The 16204-nt window shown below is 45.5% G+C and overlaps 1 protein-coding gene across 4 annotated transcripts in view; it reads left to right on the top strand.

The window, feature by feature from the left end:
* LOC144943969 (la-related protein 4-like) overlaps positions 1-16204 on the top strand; it is an 82150-nt gene that overhangs the window by 37132 nt on the left and 28814 nt on the right. For 3 of the 4 annotated variants that reach the window (XM_078871899.1, XM_078871890.1, XM_078871909.1), the window contains exons 2-3: positions 13312-13474; positions 15738-15839. In XM_078871899.1, coding sequence (XP_078728025.1) covers positions 13312-13474; positions 15738-15839 — 265 coding nt within the window. The remainder of the gene's footprint in view (positions 1-13311; positions 13475-15737; positions 15840-16204) is intronic. The other variant, XM_078871919.1, reaches the window with a different exon arrangement.

Raw genomic sequence — 16204 nt, 5'->3', positions numbered from 1 at the left:
TCTGAACACATAGACTTGGCACAGTGACATCGCCTTCTGGAGGCAAGGCGTTTGGGTGACTGGGCGTTGGTTGGCACCCTCGGGCACAACCAGATGCTGAGGCACTGCGGATTTGTATAACAGGTTCTGCAAGGTAGTAAAACTGTGAAAAACAACGAGCTGATAAGCAGATGTCACTGACCCAAAGTGTCGTGTGAGATTTCAGGACGAGCATGTGTTACGTGGAGTGAAATGCTACGAGAGATATTTGTTGTTGGCAGAGGCCAGCCGTGATGTTATGTAACGGCAAAGCGCGGTTCATGAGAACAATATGGGAAATCTGTTGCCTATTTAGAACATTCTGCAGCACCCGTCCCGCTGACTGCACAAAGAGTGCAGGATTTGTGATGTTTGTTCATCATTGAGCCTTGTGTCAGTTGATGGCTCTTGGTTATCATGTAATTTGATGGATGTCGTGCAAAGCTTCTTGTCTATGTCTGTCATGTCATTAATATGTGAAACAAGTTATAAATGCACCCGTAAAATAATAAGGCTTAAAGGGCACGTGTGGTAAGTTTAGAAGAAAAGCATGTATTGCATTTAAATCAAATAATTGTAGAAATATTCCCATTTGCGATGTATGTATAATAATGAACTTCTTTCGCACAGTGCGTAGCCAACCGTGCTAATCCGAGGTGCAGGGGAAGTACAACAAGTTAAACACAAAAAGCAGTTCAAAAAAGATGAGTTTTCAATCGAGAAAGCAGCATTGATGGGGTAGCAGAGTCTTACAGATAAGATAATTTACAGATGAGAGGAGTTCTGCTTGGGTCACGTGAGATTATCCATGCGCCGTGTGAATTTGGGTCATTACAAGGACCCCATGGTCCCAAATGGCAACATTACCGGCGTCTTTTCTCATTTCATTTAATGCAGGGACTGCTTTCATGATACCAAGGTGTGTGTGTGTGTGCGCCATAGCACAGCGGTCAGCGCGCTGCGCTATGAACCCGGTGACCTGAGTTCGATTCCCGCTCACGGCCAACAACGGCAAGGATTATCTGAACCGGTTCTGGGCGTCCCCTAGGTCGACTCAGCCTCAAATGAGTACCTGGTGTGGTTGTGTAAACATCGCCACTGGGGAGACAGAGGCAGTAGGACGCGGTGCTGTCCGCCCATCCCATTGTGTGCCGTGCCGGCCTTCATAGGTGGTGCTCGCAAGCAGCACTTGCCCCAACAGTCTATTGAGGCTATAAGGGGGGGGGTCTTTGTCTTTGTGAAGTAGCACTGGCATAATCAACAGGAAGTATGGGCACCTTGCACTGAAGATAAACACAGCATGAGTGTTGCCTAGCGAGTTCAAAGGGGAACTCCTCAAAGACACACATTCTCTCTTATCTCTGGTGACCCCACCTCCACACGTGCCTCGATGGATTGTGTCGTCACGGCACCGTGAAGGGTGGCGATGGCATGGGGGGGGAGGCCTTCATCCAGCAGTGGACGGACCAGGGCTGATGATATTTAAAAGTACGTTCTGTACGTTGGGCAGTTGTCCAGACAGTGAAACTTCTCTCATCCGTAGCTGATGCTATCTGTGGGGTTGGGCCGATCTGTGATTCATCTGGTAATCCATGGATTGCCGATTCTTATTAAGAGCTGTAAAAAGATTACCGAAATATCCCTCGGGTTTGTGATACTGTTAGACCAGCCAAAGTTCTATTGGTTTCTATTGAGATGTACACACTGCTGAATGTCATATGGTACAGACAGGTCATTTGGCAAAGTCATTGCATATAATGGGTGTGACCCACAATGCAATTATATGATTATAAACCAAACAGGCAGCTCTTACTGTGTGCGGGTGATTTAGTTTTGCTTGTACAACATCTATTCCGTCTTCCACCAAATCACAACGACGAATTTTCAATAAGAGATATGACGACTGTAAAAATGATTGGGATGCCGTAGTTTACACTCGTAGCTACATGTTTTTACGCTTTTCATGTGAATGTGAGTTATTGTTGGTGTACAATAACAGGACCTATTCCATTGGTTACAAAATATCGAAGGGCTTATTAAGCGAAGCATTTTATTTTTACATGCAGTAGATCTCTTGTCCCGTGTTGTGGTGGAGGGGGGGGAAATAAACAAATAAATGCCAGAGACAGAATTGCAATATGTGTCATAGACCAAATCAATTTGGAATGATGTCATAATGTATAATTATACTGGTGCCTTTGGCGATGTGAGCCACCTACATACACATAAATATACAGCCCAATCCCCCAATCCATCAGTCCACTACCGGATGGTTGTCCCGTAGTCGATTTGACCATACTTAACCATGTCTTGACAGTGCGGGTTATTGAAGGTGAGAAAGCATCGATATGTGAGCACAGAAGTGCAGTACAATTATAGAGCTTCACTGCTGCCCACCACATAGCCCCCACAGCTTATGGCACCTGTTATGCATGCGAGGCGATTTGCTATCCAACCACGATACCAGCACGAATGTTGCGAGATCGAACTCGATCGGGCGCATTGGGTCACAGACATGGATTAATGCGGGCTCAGTACTTCTAAAATGCAGATTTATCATGCGAGATTTTTGGCAGCCACGTACGAGTCACAGAGAGGTCCACCCAAGGACAGCGGTCGCATCATCGGCAGGGTTGTTTGAATGTTAAAAGCCTTCCGATGAACAAAATGTCTGCGCCTCTCTTCACAAGGTTGAAATGTTTATTGGCGGGGGGAGGCATTCTGACACGAAAAAAAACAATCCGCCCCGTGAAATGAAAGCATTTGATTGTCTTACTCAAGACTGGCAACAGCCACTTGCCGAAGCATCACAGCAGACCGTTTTGCCGATCACCATGGCTCTCGTGTCCATGTGAGGGCCGCGGTATTTTAAATGGAAATGTAATCTGCCAAGTGAGAGGGCACTAAATAAATTACACTGGGGCAGCCTAGCGACAGCTCCCGTCTGACCTTCAGTGGGACCGCGGTGCGGCAGGGAGTTGTCCATGTTTGGTGTGAGCTGCAGTGGCCCCCAGAGCAGACGGCGCACGGCCACTTGATGGGAGCGGTTAGACGGGCGAGCTAAAGCGGGGAGGGCTTCGTGTGTTCTTGTACATCTGCAGATGCGATGCACAGTGGGGTTTCCCCCACCGAAGGAGCAATGCGCAAGGGTTGCGCTTTCATCAGTAGCCCTGACGCAGCTTGTTGTGATGTGTAGGTTCGTAGCACGTGCAGCGATGCCATTGTAGAATTCGGGAATAATCTGATATAATTATTATTATTGTCCAGGGCGATTATTTGCAGGCAGATTCAAATGAGGAAATAGCGGCAAAGCAAGAATGGGTTTGGAGTGTTTTTGTAAAATTCAAATGTCATAATGAAAAGCAACAGAGCAATGTGCCTATAGAAGAAGGTTTTAGTCAGTGTATCTCATCTGCAATGGCACAATGGATTAAAAACATGGACACTAACAAAGAAGATTGAATGAAAACCGAAGAAGTATTGAGAGCCCCACGCTTAGAATCACATTGAGAGACAGAAAGAGGAATACATAGATCATGTGTATGTTGAACTTCTTTTACACTTTACGTAGCCAACCGTGCTAGTCGGAGGTGCAGATCAGAGACCAATCTCGACTTCGAGGGATGATGGCCGATGGATGAGACTGGTCATGGAATGGCATCCGAATAATTTTCAGTCCCTCCAGAAAAACGCGGAGTTTTTTGGTGATTGTTGCGGGCAAAAATCGTTGATTATGCGGCACGTTTTCTTAAAAAATGCGATGGAATATGCGGGATATTTATGCAATTTTATGCGATTAAATTGCGGGAACTTGCAAAAATTGCGGGAACTTGCAAAAATTGCGGGAACTTGCAAAAACTGCGGTTTGATGAAAAAGAGAAAAAAAGTGATTCCCCCAACACCCTATTCACTAGGCTACTACTTTAATGTAAAGAGTCATTTCTTATTACTTCCTATGATAAGCAAGCATACTACATCACAGAAAGTGCTGGGAATATTTAAGTTCTCATCTTGTTTTATTTCAGACCTGAACAAACAGATGGCTCAAACTTACAAAACATTGAGTCGAACAAGTTCTGTAGCTTTACAAAATGAATATGCTACAACTTCTGTAAAAATGAATAAATAAAATATTAAAAAATAAAATGTGTGCTTCCTGTTTTACAGAGGTAGCTATGCAAAATAATTTGCCCCCACTGTCATGTAACACACTGGGGAACTGCTTTGCGCGGTCTTTTGCGCTTATGTTTGTTGGCAAATGAGAAAGATTTGCGGGCTTCATCATGGTTTCATTGGCATCGCGGGGTTTGCAGCTTTTCAATGATGTCGCGTAATGAGTGACGTCACTTCATAACGTTCCCATGGCAACAGGGGAAATGGCTGCGCTTGTGTGAAGTAAACGCAACATTTTTCAACTTTCTGCTAAGATATATGTGACTTTTTGCAACGAAAATGCGGGGATTATGAAATCATGCAAGCCCGCATATTTTGCACGCGGAAATCTGCAATTTATGCGGCGAAAGTGCGGCGTATTTGAAAAAACGCGCCCCCCGCATAAATATGCGGACTTTGGCTGATTTTGCGTGAAATCTTGCAATCGCATAATCGCGTTTTTCTGGAGGGACTGAATTTTACACGCCCAAGAAAACGACCGCCACGGGAGATGAAATCAGCTCGCGCTGGGGAACTAATTGGGTCCCGGCATCGCGGGGCCGTGATGGGTGGTGTTTGGCATCGTGAGTTCTTCATCCAGCAGTGGATAGAACATGGCTTATGATGATATTTAAACGTAGATGTGTAGGACAGCGAGGTGTTGTCTCCCTCGTCTGGTTCGCAGGAGGTCGTGGTTCGATCCCGTACCCTGACGATGCCTGTTGTACATTTGCAGTCCGCGTTTTCTTTCTCGCCGTAGTCGCGTGTATTTTTCTCTGGGCCCGCTGGTTTTATTTTCTTCACATTCAGAAACATATTTTTTTATTATATGGCTGCTACTATAATTTCCCACGTGTGATGATGATGATGATATCAGCTGCTGCGATGAGCCATTATCACGTGTGGCCAGGTCACATCTGAAAAAGACCTTATCGCTGAGTGGGCTTTGCCTGGTAAAATACATTTTTTTACGGGGAAAAGAAAGTAGCCCATGCAGTAAAACTTATTTTATTCGTCGATCCTAATCTCCCTGCTGGTTTTCTTATTTTATATTTATAGATCGCCTTCGCACAAGGCGTTTTGAGTAGTTTAAACAGCGGTCACAAAAATAGAGTGATTTACTATTGATTTGAAGCTTTCGTGACTGCAGGAATCCATACTCTTTGTTTCTTTCGGTAAAGTCACGTAGGTAGACAAAATAATGGATCACGACGTTTCGATCGCCACACAAGCAATCGTCTTCAGGTGGGAGAGAGAAACAGGCTGCTGAAACAAGTCCTTATATATAGAGCCGGGAGGGGTGGGGGGGTTGCCGCATCGGGCAAGAGGGTGGAAATCCAAAGATGGGTACCGAGATGGGGGGGGGTCGAGAGCTGGGGAGGTGGTCATTGCGTCGTGAAAGATGAGCATGTCAATGTAAACGAACCAACGCAACGGTGGCAGTGCTAGTGCGACATCCAGCTCGTTAGAAAACGAGGGGAACAAACGAGGGACAACACCACATCGAGGGCAGGAGATAGAGAGAAACACACCGAGAGGGACACTCACGCACAGAGAGAGACAGGCCAGGTGCGCTGTGTGCAACGTCGTCATCATCGTCATCGTCACACACACAGTGGCTCTTCTTTGTGAATGTTGGTGTTAGGTTTGTGTTCGGGCCACTCTTGCAACGTTTTACAGTTGCTGTTGTCACAACGCCATGTTTTGCGAGGCCCATTAATGCTGGGGAAGTACGTCGCGTATGATTCCCGAGCAATGGAAACATTTTCTGTAGAGAAACTGTGAATTACACGGAAAGATATACAACAGGAATTACTTCTTGTTAATCTTTTAACTGAAGAGGAAGACGTTGCGAATGGTTCTTGTTGAGGCCCCACGTTAATGTTGGCTCGTGATCTTCGTATGTTTTGAAATGCCACTTTGTGGTTGCCATGGTGGCAAGATGTTAACTCCCTCGCCTGGTATACAGGAGGTTGTGGGTTTAACCCTGACTCTGACGCTTATATATTTGGAGTTTGCATGTTCTCCCCATGGTCGCGTGGATTTTTTTTATGGGTCCTCCGGTTTTCCCCTCCACATTCAGAAGCATGCATTTAGAGTATTTGGCTGCTATTCATTTCCACACGATAAGCCACTTTGTTGAGCTATCATTTGTGGCCAGGTCGCTTCTGAAACACATTCCTGCGGAGGGAGCTGGTAGGAACGTTGGGTTGCTCGGTCAATGGCCAGGGTTAATGGTGTATTCCGCAAATATGCCCGACTGTGAGGGCGGGCACAAGCTGGCGTGAGTAGGTTAAACGTTGAGTTTTATAAGGGTACCACGGGGTGACCAGCCCCTCCCACCCAGCCCCACCCCACCCAGCCCCACCCAGCCCCTCCCACCCCTCCCACCCCCACCCAGCCCCTCCCCACCCAGCCCCTCCCCACCCAACCCGACCCCTCCCATTTTTGGATGCACGACGGACGGACACAATAATCCCCTGTGGGCTGGAGGAACCAGGTGGTTCCTACCAGTAAAAGAGCTACATAGCTCAGTGGACCTTACCAGGTAACACAAAAATCGTTTAAGTTTTTTGTTTAGTTTGACTCTGTGGTGCTTAAAAACCAAAAGGAGCGTCAAACCACCAGCTCGCTCGGCTTCAGACCTCCTATATTGTGGCAAGGAAAACCACCCTGGCCAAACTAGAAAGACTTTGGCATATAACTCTCCTCTCTCTGGCAGGAATGGAATATCTGAGTCACAAGTTAAAAGGGAAGGCGAGGGAGTACGAGGGCACATGGTCCTCGTTCTTGCCGAACTCCGGCATGAACAGCCGGTAGAATGGGGGACGGGGAGAAGTGATGGACTCTGGATACTACGCCACCTTCGTTAACACGTGGTAATAAGTTGCGCCAGGGAGCAAACAAACAATGCCAAACTTGGAAATGGTGTTTATGTTATTATATTTCTGGTTGTGTTTGGTTACATTATTTCCACCGCCTTCCCTTTCTCCTGCTTGCTTCCCCTCCCCGTTAAATTCACCGCTCCCAGATTGTTACCCCCACCGCGGTAGGGCAGCGAGCCCGGACGCCCCTCGTTCGTTCCCTAATTATGAGGGTGGCATTACGCCCTAACTTGTTACACGCTACCTGCTGTTTTTCCCCTCCCTTTGAAATGTTTGGGTTCTTTAAAAACATAGTAGTTAATAAACAAGAGCCCGGTATAGAGCACGAGTGAAGGGTATTCTGGGTTTCTTTAATGACGATAGAAAATGCGTATAAGAAAAATAAACATCACTTTCTTACGGTGAGGAATGTCACTTGTTGTGGCCACAACTGCCATTGAATGCGAACCGAGTGGTCCCTGTGTTATCACCACGGCTACCAGATGCGTTTTCCCGTCGTACTGCGTGGCTTTTGGCCCGACGTCCGACGTTTCGCTCCACGTGCTGGGAGCCTCTTTCAGCAAGCGGAGCGAAACTTCGGACGTCATGCCAGGCAATACCCAGTACAACCTGAGAACACAAGCAGAGGTTTTGTTGTTGTTGACTTGAGTGGGATGATGACGGGTTGACTTGTATGTATGTAAATGTAAGTATGTAAATTTAAATCTTGACTTAAAGCTTCCGTGACTGCAGGGATTCATATTCATGTCAATGTAACTTCTCTCGCACCATACGTAGCCAACTGTGCTAATCGGAGGTGCGGGGAAAGGACAAACTAAACACAATAAGCTCTCAATAAATGTTTTTTCAATCTGGATTTAACGTGCATAGCTCCAGTGGCTTCCGAATATCGACCAGGATTTGGATTTTTGACAGCTCTGCCCATCTTGTCGATCATGTTTTTATTTTATTTGGAAAAGTCGCACATGACACGTTTGGATATGGCCCTTTAATTGTTCTCGGTGTTGAAACACCATCAGTTGCATGTGGTTTTTTTTTAGGGAATCGTGCAATATTAACATCTGCCCCTTTTTAATCGTTCACCTTCGATTTTGGAGGATCGACCGCTGTCGAGTGAAAAGAAGGTTACGTAACTTGTTGGATGTCGCCCATCATGCGAACGCAGCCTGTGCTTGTGCTGATCGTCCTCGTGTGATGAGCGCAACCGGACGAGGTGACATTTTGGACGCACCCTTTAAAGGCCCGTGGAACTGTCCGCTTGGGTTTTATTGCTTTCCTCTGAGGTCTGAATTATTCATGGCGAACGCTCGTACAAGCCTCAGCGGCTGCCCAGCGGCTAGAAGGACACATGTTTTCGGCAACCAATCACGACGTTACTGTACACCGCCTTCGAAAAAGCTTTCGGCGTGGGATATCGGTAGGAAGCTCGATCTTAACATTTAAATCGATACTTCAATTCAGATCTCACAAATACTTAAATGAATTAAATTATTAGTGGAACATACATTTGGTCTGGCGTGGTTTTTTGCAGGCAAGGTTGTTGGATCATGCAAATATCTTCCATGTGCTAAGACTCCCAACCTGATGGGCTTATCCAGTGGTGACTAAATAAAGATACGCGAGGCACTTTTGTGAGTAATCCACAGGCCCCCCCCCCCGCGCTTTTCTGGCTTGCTCCAGTTTCCTCGCACACTTGATAGGGAGCTGCTGGCCAATTATCTCACACTTGAAAGATCCTCTCGAGGAAGAGTCTTAAGTCTCGGGGTGAGATTTGTGGATAAATATAGGAATACCGTACAGGAGTTGTTAAAAACCTGGGGCTTTAAAATACATTACCCCCACCCCCCCGTCGGATTGGTGTAAATAAAACGCAACTTGCACCATGTAGAACAATTTTCGTTTTCGGCAACTTAAATATTTTTTTACTTCGGTATTTATGATAACATGTGGAAATAATATCAGTTGGTGATGTCTGAATGGGAATTATACCAGTGTATCCCTCTGTACAGTTTTCATAGGTCGACATCATATTTTGCAAGTTGGCCACTGCAAAAAAAAAGTCAATGCAACGCGAATTCAAACTCAAAATTAAAAGTACGAGCTTCTTATTTTTGGGGATTTCTCATTCTATTGCAGGCTGCTCCCTGCGGGATGCACTTCTGTTATGCCGGCTCAAGAATGTGCTGTCTGGACGAGCTCACAGGAATGTGGAGTTGGCCTCGCCGGTCGCAGGATCGCGCCGATTGGCCTCGATCCGAGTCCGCGCAGCGGGGATTGGGGGGGGTGCTCCATGGACTCGGTCACTTGCCGCCATCCAGACTCTGTGCGCCGCAGTGCGAAGGGTCGCGTTGGTACGTGGCGACGCAGGGCTATGCTGCAGACTTAAACACGTGCCCGTGAAAGCCCCGTGCGGCTAGGCGTTTTGTGATGGCGCGACTGTTGAAGAGCGTATTGTCATTGCGGGTCTGCCGGAGGGGGCGCCGATGACTCGCGAGTTACGTTCAATTGGCACTTCAAGGGCAGTGGAGGGTGAATTATTTTCTCTCCCCTCATTTTTTTCAGCAATTTTATCCCGAGTCGGGTCACGAGACGGAGAAACGGCGCTGCTGCTGCTGTCGGTAGATTATCGAAAAGGTTGGGAAACTGCCCCCGTAATTTATTTGGGTGTGACTTGCCGTGTCAATCCATGTATTGTTTCACGTTGTCCACAGTTCAATCAATCAATCAAACTCTATTTCTATAGCATTATTCGTGCAAATACATAGTGCTTTACAGGCACGAACAATAAAAGTGAAATTGTAGGCCAAATAAAATCACGTGACAAATTTATAGCAAAGACATAATAGAAATAACACATTAAGGAAATCGTAATTAAGCAAGTTAAAAAAAGTTAGTTTTTAGATTCATTTTAAAAGTGCTTAATGATTCTGAAGCCCTCAGATGCCCTGGCAGGCTGTCCCACAGGCGAGGACCGTAAACACTAAAAGCCGCTTCTCTGTAGGTTTTGGTCCTGGCCTTTGGGACGACTAAAAGACCAGTACCAGGGGATCTGAGGGATCTTGTTGGTTCATATCTTAAAAGCATGGAAGACATGTATACAGCTGCAGCTTGGTGAAATCTCATCAACTTGACTGATACCCATAACAATTAAGAAGGCAGTTGTCAGCAATACACATTACAACCTACAGTAATAAGGTTTGGGGCCAGGACACATGCTGTATGCGAAAATCCTAAGATTACTTCTCTAATGTACAGTAATCACATCTGGATCACTTTCAGGGTCTATATATCCAGGTCAGACATTAGCTCTCCATCTGAGGAATATCACGTGAATTTGATGCCGGACAAGGCTTAACGAACTGGACTCTAGCTGCCTCTGTCGTTATAAAATGTGCCACTGCCTTACGGTCTGCTGCTGCTTGTGCTGCTGCGTGGGCTGCTGCTTTATATTTACTGCTGCTACATAAGCCACCTAGGCTACGTGGGCGGTTTGTACAGTGTCGCAATCTGCGAGCATTACATCGGTACTCACTGGGGACATTCACCATCTCCTTATAATCCCACTGCTAATTCGCTGCGTGGCCCTTTGTGGGCTCCGGACGCCGGGTTGTAGGAGGGCGACTTGCACAACTCTGATGGCGAAGTCTTCCACGCAGTCGTTGCCTGAATAAAGTTGAAATGTAACTTTTTTTATCAAATAATAACAATTCAAATGTATAATGCACATCCCATCCTGGGATCCCAGTGCGCAATGCATGATAAAACAGGAAACAAAAACAGAACCAGGGCCCAACTGACCAAACCGAAGAGGAGGAAGGCCACTTTGAAGAGATGGGTTTTAAAAGCAGACTTAAATATACTCTTAGTTTTTTCGGTAAAGTCACGTAGGTAAAAAAATGAAATTAAAATTCATGCAAATCATTTATTAAAAAACTTTTAACCTACGTGACTTTACCGAAAAAACTAAGAGTATGAATCCTTGCAGTCACAAAAGCTTCAAATCAAGACTTAAATATATTTACCGACTTTGATTGCCTGATTTCAAGTGGCAAGGCGTTCCATAGCTTGGGTGCCACGCTAACAAAAGCCGATCACCAAAAGAGTGCAACCTAGACCTGGGAGTGTTGACCAGTTGGAGATCAGAAGGACATTCATGGAATATATAAATGTATTAGTTCCTGCAAGTAAGGTGGGATGAGCCCATTTAAAGCCTTATAGGTTAACAGCGGTATCTTAAAATCCACTCGGAATTTAACTGGTAGCCAATGAAGAGATTAGATAACTGGTGTAATGTCCTCACGGAATGATGTACATGGTGTAAGCACTCTCGCAGCTGCATTCTTTAAAAGCTGGAGTCTGCCCAATACTTTGCTCGGTATCCCAACCAGTGAGGTGTTGCAGTCGTCTGGATAATACAAAAGCATGGACCAGTCTCTCCAAGTCGGCATTCTGGCAATATTTCATAGGTGGAAAAAGGACATGTTAACCACCTTAAATATGTTCCTCAAAGTATAATGACTGGTCAAACTGAACACCGAGGTTTCTGATCTCCCGTGTGCCACTGACATCATGACCATCAATCGACAAACAGCTGCGGAAACCTCAAATCTGAGCCCTCAGATTTGACAAATAAAGTACTGCTGAAACCGTTGTAAAATCACCACCTCTCACACGTTACCCGATAGCTGTTCTCAGTGCTTGTGAAAAGTTTTGATCGCCATGGCTTTTGTCAAATATTCAGGGCCGTATTAAAAACAAAAAACCTTTTTTAGAGCAGAGATTTGCTCATAAAAACTAAATAGCCAAATGTTGCATTGTCATTTTTGTGTAATGCTTGCAAACAATGGAGGTGGCAAGATCCTTCAGTCAGCAACGGATATCTGGTGGATGAGGATCGCGAGATTGTTTTGTGCACTCCAGGGGCGACGAGGCTGAGAATGTAAATATGAACACAAACGAGAAGCAAGTTTAGTTACTGGGTACCGGCTTGGTGCCCGATGCGAGAATACGACTCAGAATAGCATTCAGCAACTTGACCAACTGCAGCCGTTCAACTTCCAAGGACAGCATTTTAATGAGTACAGTTTGACCTCAATCCGATCGCATCGGATTGACTCGAGCCTTGGTCCAAACCCAGAGCGGCCCTCCTTCTTTACCAGCCCCACATGCGCAAAGTGTACGCGCTGACGTACGTTGAACTTTTGCACCGTACGTAGCCAACCGTGCGGCTCGGGGGAAGGACAATGAACTCAACACAAAAAGCAGTGCTAAAGAAATGAAACAAAAACCAGTATCACGCATTTCCCCATTTTTCGTGAAGGAAAGTGCCTTTTTTCTTTACCTACCTCTTGCCCTGTGGACGTGCACTGCAGGTTTGTTAATCGGCGAATCAGAAGTGTACGACGAGAGAGTTCGCATGGCCATTGGGATACTTTTGCATTTCATGAGTAGAATGGTGTCCCCTCGTAACTTTGACGGAAACCTGTATCCGTAATGGTCATGTTGGAACGCAGTGATTATATCAGAAAAAACACATTACAGTGTTTATCATCGGAAGTACCGCCAGTTAGAAGATACATATTTAAAGGAAAAGCAACGTTTTGTTCACTTATACCTCGCCTCACTGCCATCCTATGTTGCTTGTAATCTTGCATCGGGTTTCCTGCTATGTGTAGGTATGTATGTTGGACTTCTATTGCACCGTACTTAGCCAACCGTGGTAATCATGCCACAGCCGATGTCACTTCACGGCGTGCGCGTGTCACGTCTGTGCCGTCCGTATTTGACACCGTGTACGTGATTGTGGTGGAAATGTGCGATGTGTTATTAATGTCTCATGCGTATGCCTACATTTTTAAGCGTTTACAGTTCAATCATATCCCTGTTCATTAAAAAATAAATCTATTTTTAAAATATTCAAATGAGTAAAAAAACAGTGCTGGTAATTTGCCTTGTTTTTATTTTAAGCCGTGATTGTTCCCGTTTCTTTCACTTTGATGGGGATGAAAAAAGACTTTGTAAAAACATGACAACAGAAATGTCACTGTTGAAGGGAACTGGAATGTCCTTTTCCTGCCACGACGTTCACGGTCGCACCAGAATTTGCCTACCCTGACACACGCCCTCCGTGTAGACTATGCAATAACGCATTTGTGGTTGCACGGTCTAAACCGATGCGGACACAGTCACGTGGGTTTTGAGTGCTGGCGTTGAATTTGTTTTTTTTATATCGTGCTTCGTTTGTTTATCTCTGCAGGATGGCTGCCTGCCTTCGGGCCTGAACCCATGTGCTAAGGCTTGGCAGAGCCCTCCAGCGGGAGCAGCTGGCCCAGCTACAGCTGGAAGTGAGCCCTCCGCCAATGGCCTGGACGCACCCAACGATCAAAGTTCAAAGAGCCCCGTTAACGGGCTGGACGGTGGTGAGCGGGCATCAGATGATTCGCGGCGCACGCTTCCCTCGTTATTCGCGAGGAATACGTTGCGGAGATGCTCGTGGAGAGAAAATCCCGCGGATAGTGATGTTGGCCTATGATTTGCCTTGAATAAATACGTAAAAAATTATTAAATACATGAAAATGATCGTAACGCTTCACGTGGTCTGACATTGCTCTATTTTCATAATTTCTCTTATCCCTTTATCTCTCACTTTATCTCATCACTTTACCTCTTAGAAATTTACCTCTCATCACTGTATCTCTCATCACTGTATCTCTCATCACTGTATCTCTCATCACTTTACCTCCCATCACGTTCTCTCTCATCACTTTATCTCTCATCACTTTACCTCTCATCACTTTATCTCTCATCACTTTATCTCTTATCACTTTACCTCTCATCACTTTATCTCTCATCACGTTCTCTCATCACGTTCTCTCTCATCACTTTACCTCTCATCACTTTCCTTCTATCTTTCTCTCGATGCAGTAGTCGTGTGGAGTTCCAGACGCGATTTGCGGATAGCCAAAATCCGGATAGCAAGTTTGTAAATAACGAGGGAATACTGTACAGCAATTCCTCGCTTAACGCGGGGGTTCCGTTCCTGAAAATTGCCGTGTGAAGCAAATTCGCTCTAAGCGGGAGTTATTTTCCCATAAGGGATAACAGTGAAGGTGGAAGTGCTATTCCAGCCCGTAATTTTATTATTGTTTTTATTTTTTACGGTGCAGTATACTGTTTTACATGTCTAGTTTAAAATGTGTTGTGTTTATATAGTATTTCTATAAATATGCTATGTGTGACGGTCATTGATTTAAATATGAAGTGTGTGAGGGGAGAGCTATGGCGAGTGAAAAAGACGAGGAAAGCAAAATGACGCGACACACACAAAGATGCAGGAACACACAGTGAGGATGGGGAAGACATGGCGTGTATCACAGCGCGCATCGGAATCAGAATCTTTATCTCAGATTCAGCATCACCGAACAACGCTCCCAACACCCATGCCGCTCAGTCACGCTCCAGACTCACGTTATAGTGAGTAGTCCGTCACGCACTACACGCACGCTATAGTGAGTAGTCCTTCACGCACTACACTCAAGTTTTAGCGAGTTGTCCGTCATGCTCTAGACTCGCGTTATCGTAAGTATTCCGTCACGCGCTACACTCGCGTTATAGCGGGTACGGTGTATGTTCAGCAATAAAGCAAAAGAAAAAACGTGTTGAAGTTAAAACGCGTGGTGTGAATGCGCGGTAAACGGGGATTTACTGTACAGTATCGTCCTGCCAAGATGTAAGGAGCCATTAATAATTTAAGATGTCTGAATGTGTAAATTATAGAATTTCGTAAAAGACCTTTAATTACAAAGTTCTTGGGGTCTTTTTATGTATTTTTATAGTGAATACATTGAGCTTCTGAATATACATTTCACATTAGTGTACCCCCTAAAGCGTGGAATATCACATTAAACATTATCTGCCGTTTTCTATGATTGAAACTTTTGAAAGAAATGTTAAGCAAATGTTCTTTTACAAATGAAGAGATGAGAATCTCCCATTAGTCCTTTTTTTACGGTTTTCCATTAAAGAAGGGGAAAGGCATTTTCCAGTGCAGCACCCTTTGTTAGCCATTTTTTAGAGTAGTATAGTCAGTCTGTCTTATTTATAACGCAGGACTGGCTAAGATTGTTTGTAAAACTGTTTAGTATTTTACAGCATTGTCACAATTGTCTAATTAATGCTGGGATACACAATACCAGTTATATATGCCACTTAGACGCCAGGACTTGTCTGCTGTGTACTGAAGACAAGTTATATTTGCCCCACAGACACCAGGTTCTTATCCCTAGAGACCCCCATTGCCTTGTTTGAGGCCCGCTTAGAGCTGAGGCATGGGGGAGGACTGCTGCCTCCCCCCCACTCTATGGCCCTGTTTACCCCAATGGTAGTTTTATTTATGTATGTACGTTGCACTTCTTTTGCATCGTACGTAGCCAATCATGCTAATCGGAGGTACGGGGGAAGGACAACAAACTAAACACAAAAAGCAGTTGTAAAGAAATGAGTTTGGCAATCTAGATAATTTAAACGTGCCTAGCTCCAGTGGCTTCCTAATGTCGGAAGGAAGAGCGGTCCAGACGGCCGCGGAAGCGTGTCTGTAAGCGCGCGACGGGATTTTCAGAGAGGTGTATTTCTTGTGATGTTCTTGTGCTGTTGTCCTGAGCTGTGCGTCTGTGCGTCCTGCAGGCAGCAGCAGTGCCAATGGCCAAGTGAAGGATGCCATGCAGTGTGCTGTGGATTCACCCCTGGCTGATTCATTTAAATCGCACATGCACGTTGCCAGAGATGGTAAGCTCATAGGTCACGCCTCAACAGCACTGTTAAGGTCTAACCAAATTACACGGAGATGCTGCGTTGGCAGTCATGTTACAAGCACAAATCACAGACAGACTCAACAATGTTATCGGTTTACTCTCCAACACACCGGTGTGCTGTGCTAGTGTAGTGAGTCCAAGGTTGTCTTAGGAAGCAACACGTTTTATTAAACTATTTGCACAACATACTCCAGGCTATTAACACAACATACTCGAGGCTATTGACACAACACACCGTCGGGTGGTGACCACCCAACTAACCACGCTACGGCGGAACTAGACACGGTTCCACTATCACGGTCCGGACCACAAGCTGGGTCCCGGACCGCGTGGCTGGAG

Source organism: Lampetra fluviatilis, chromosome 2 (assembly GCF_964198595.1).
Source record: "Lampetra fluviatilis chromosome 2, kcLamFluv1.1, whole genome shotgun sequence".
NCBI lineage: Eukaryota > Metazoa > Chordata > Hyperoartia > Petromyzontiformes > Petromyzontidae > Lampetra > Lampetra fluviatilis.
Note: the sequence above shows the minus strand (reverse complement) of the source record. Positions and strands in the feature narration are given on the sequence as shown.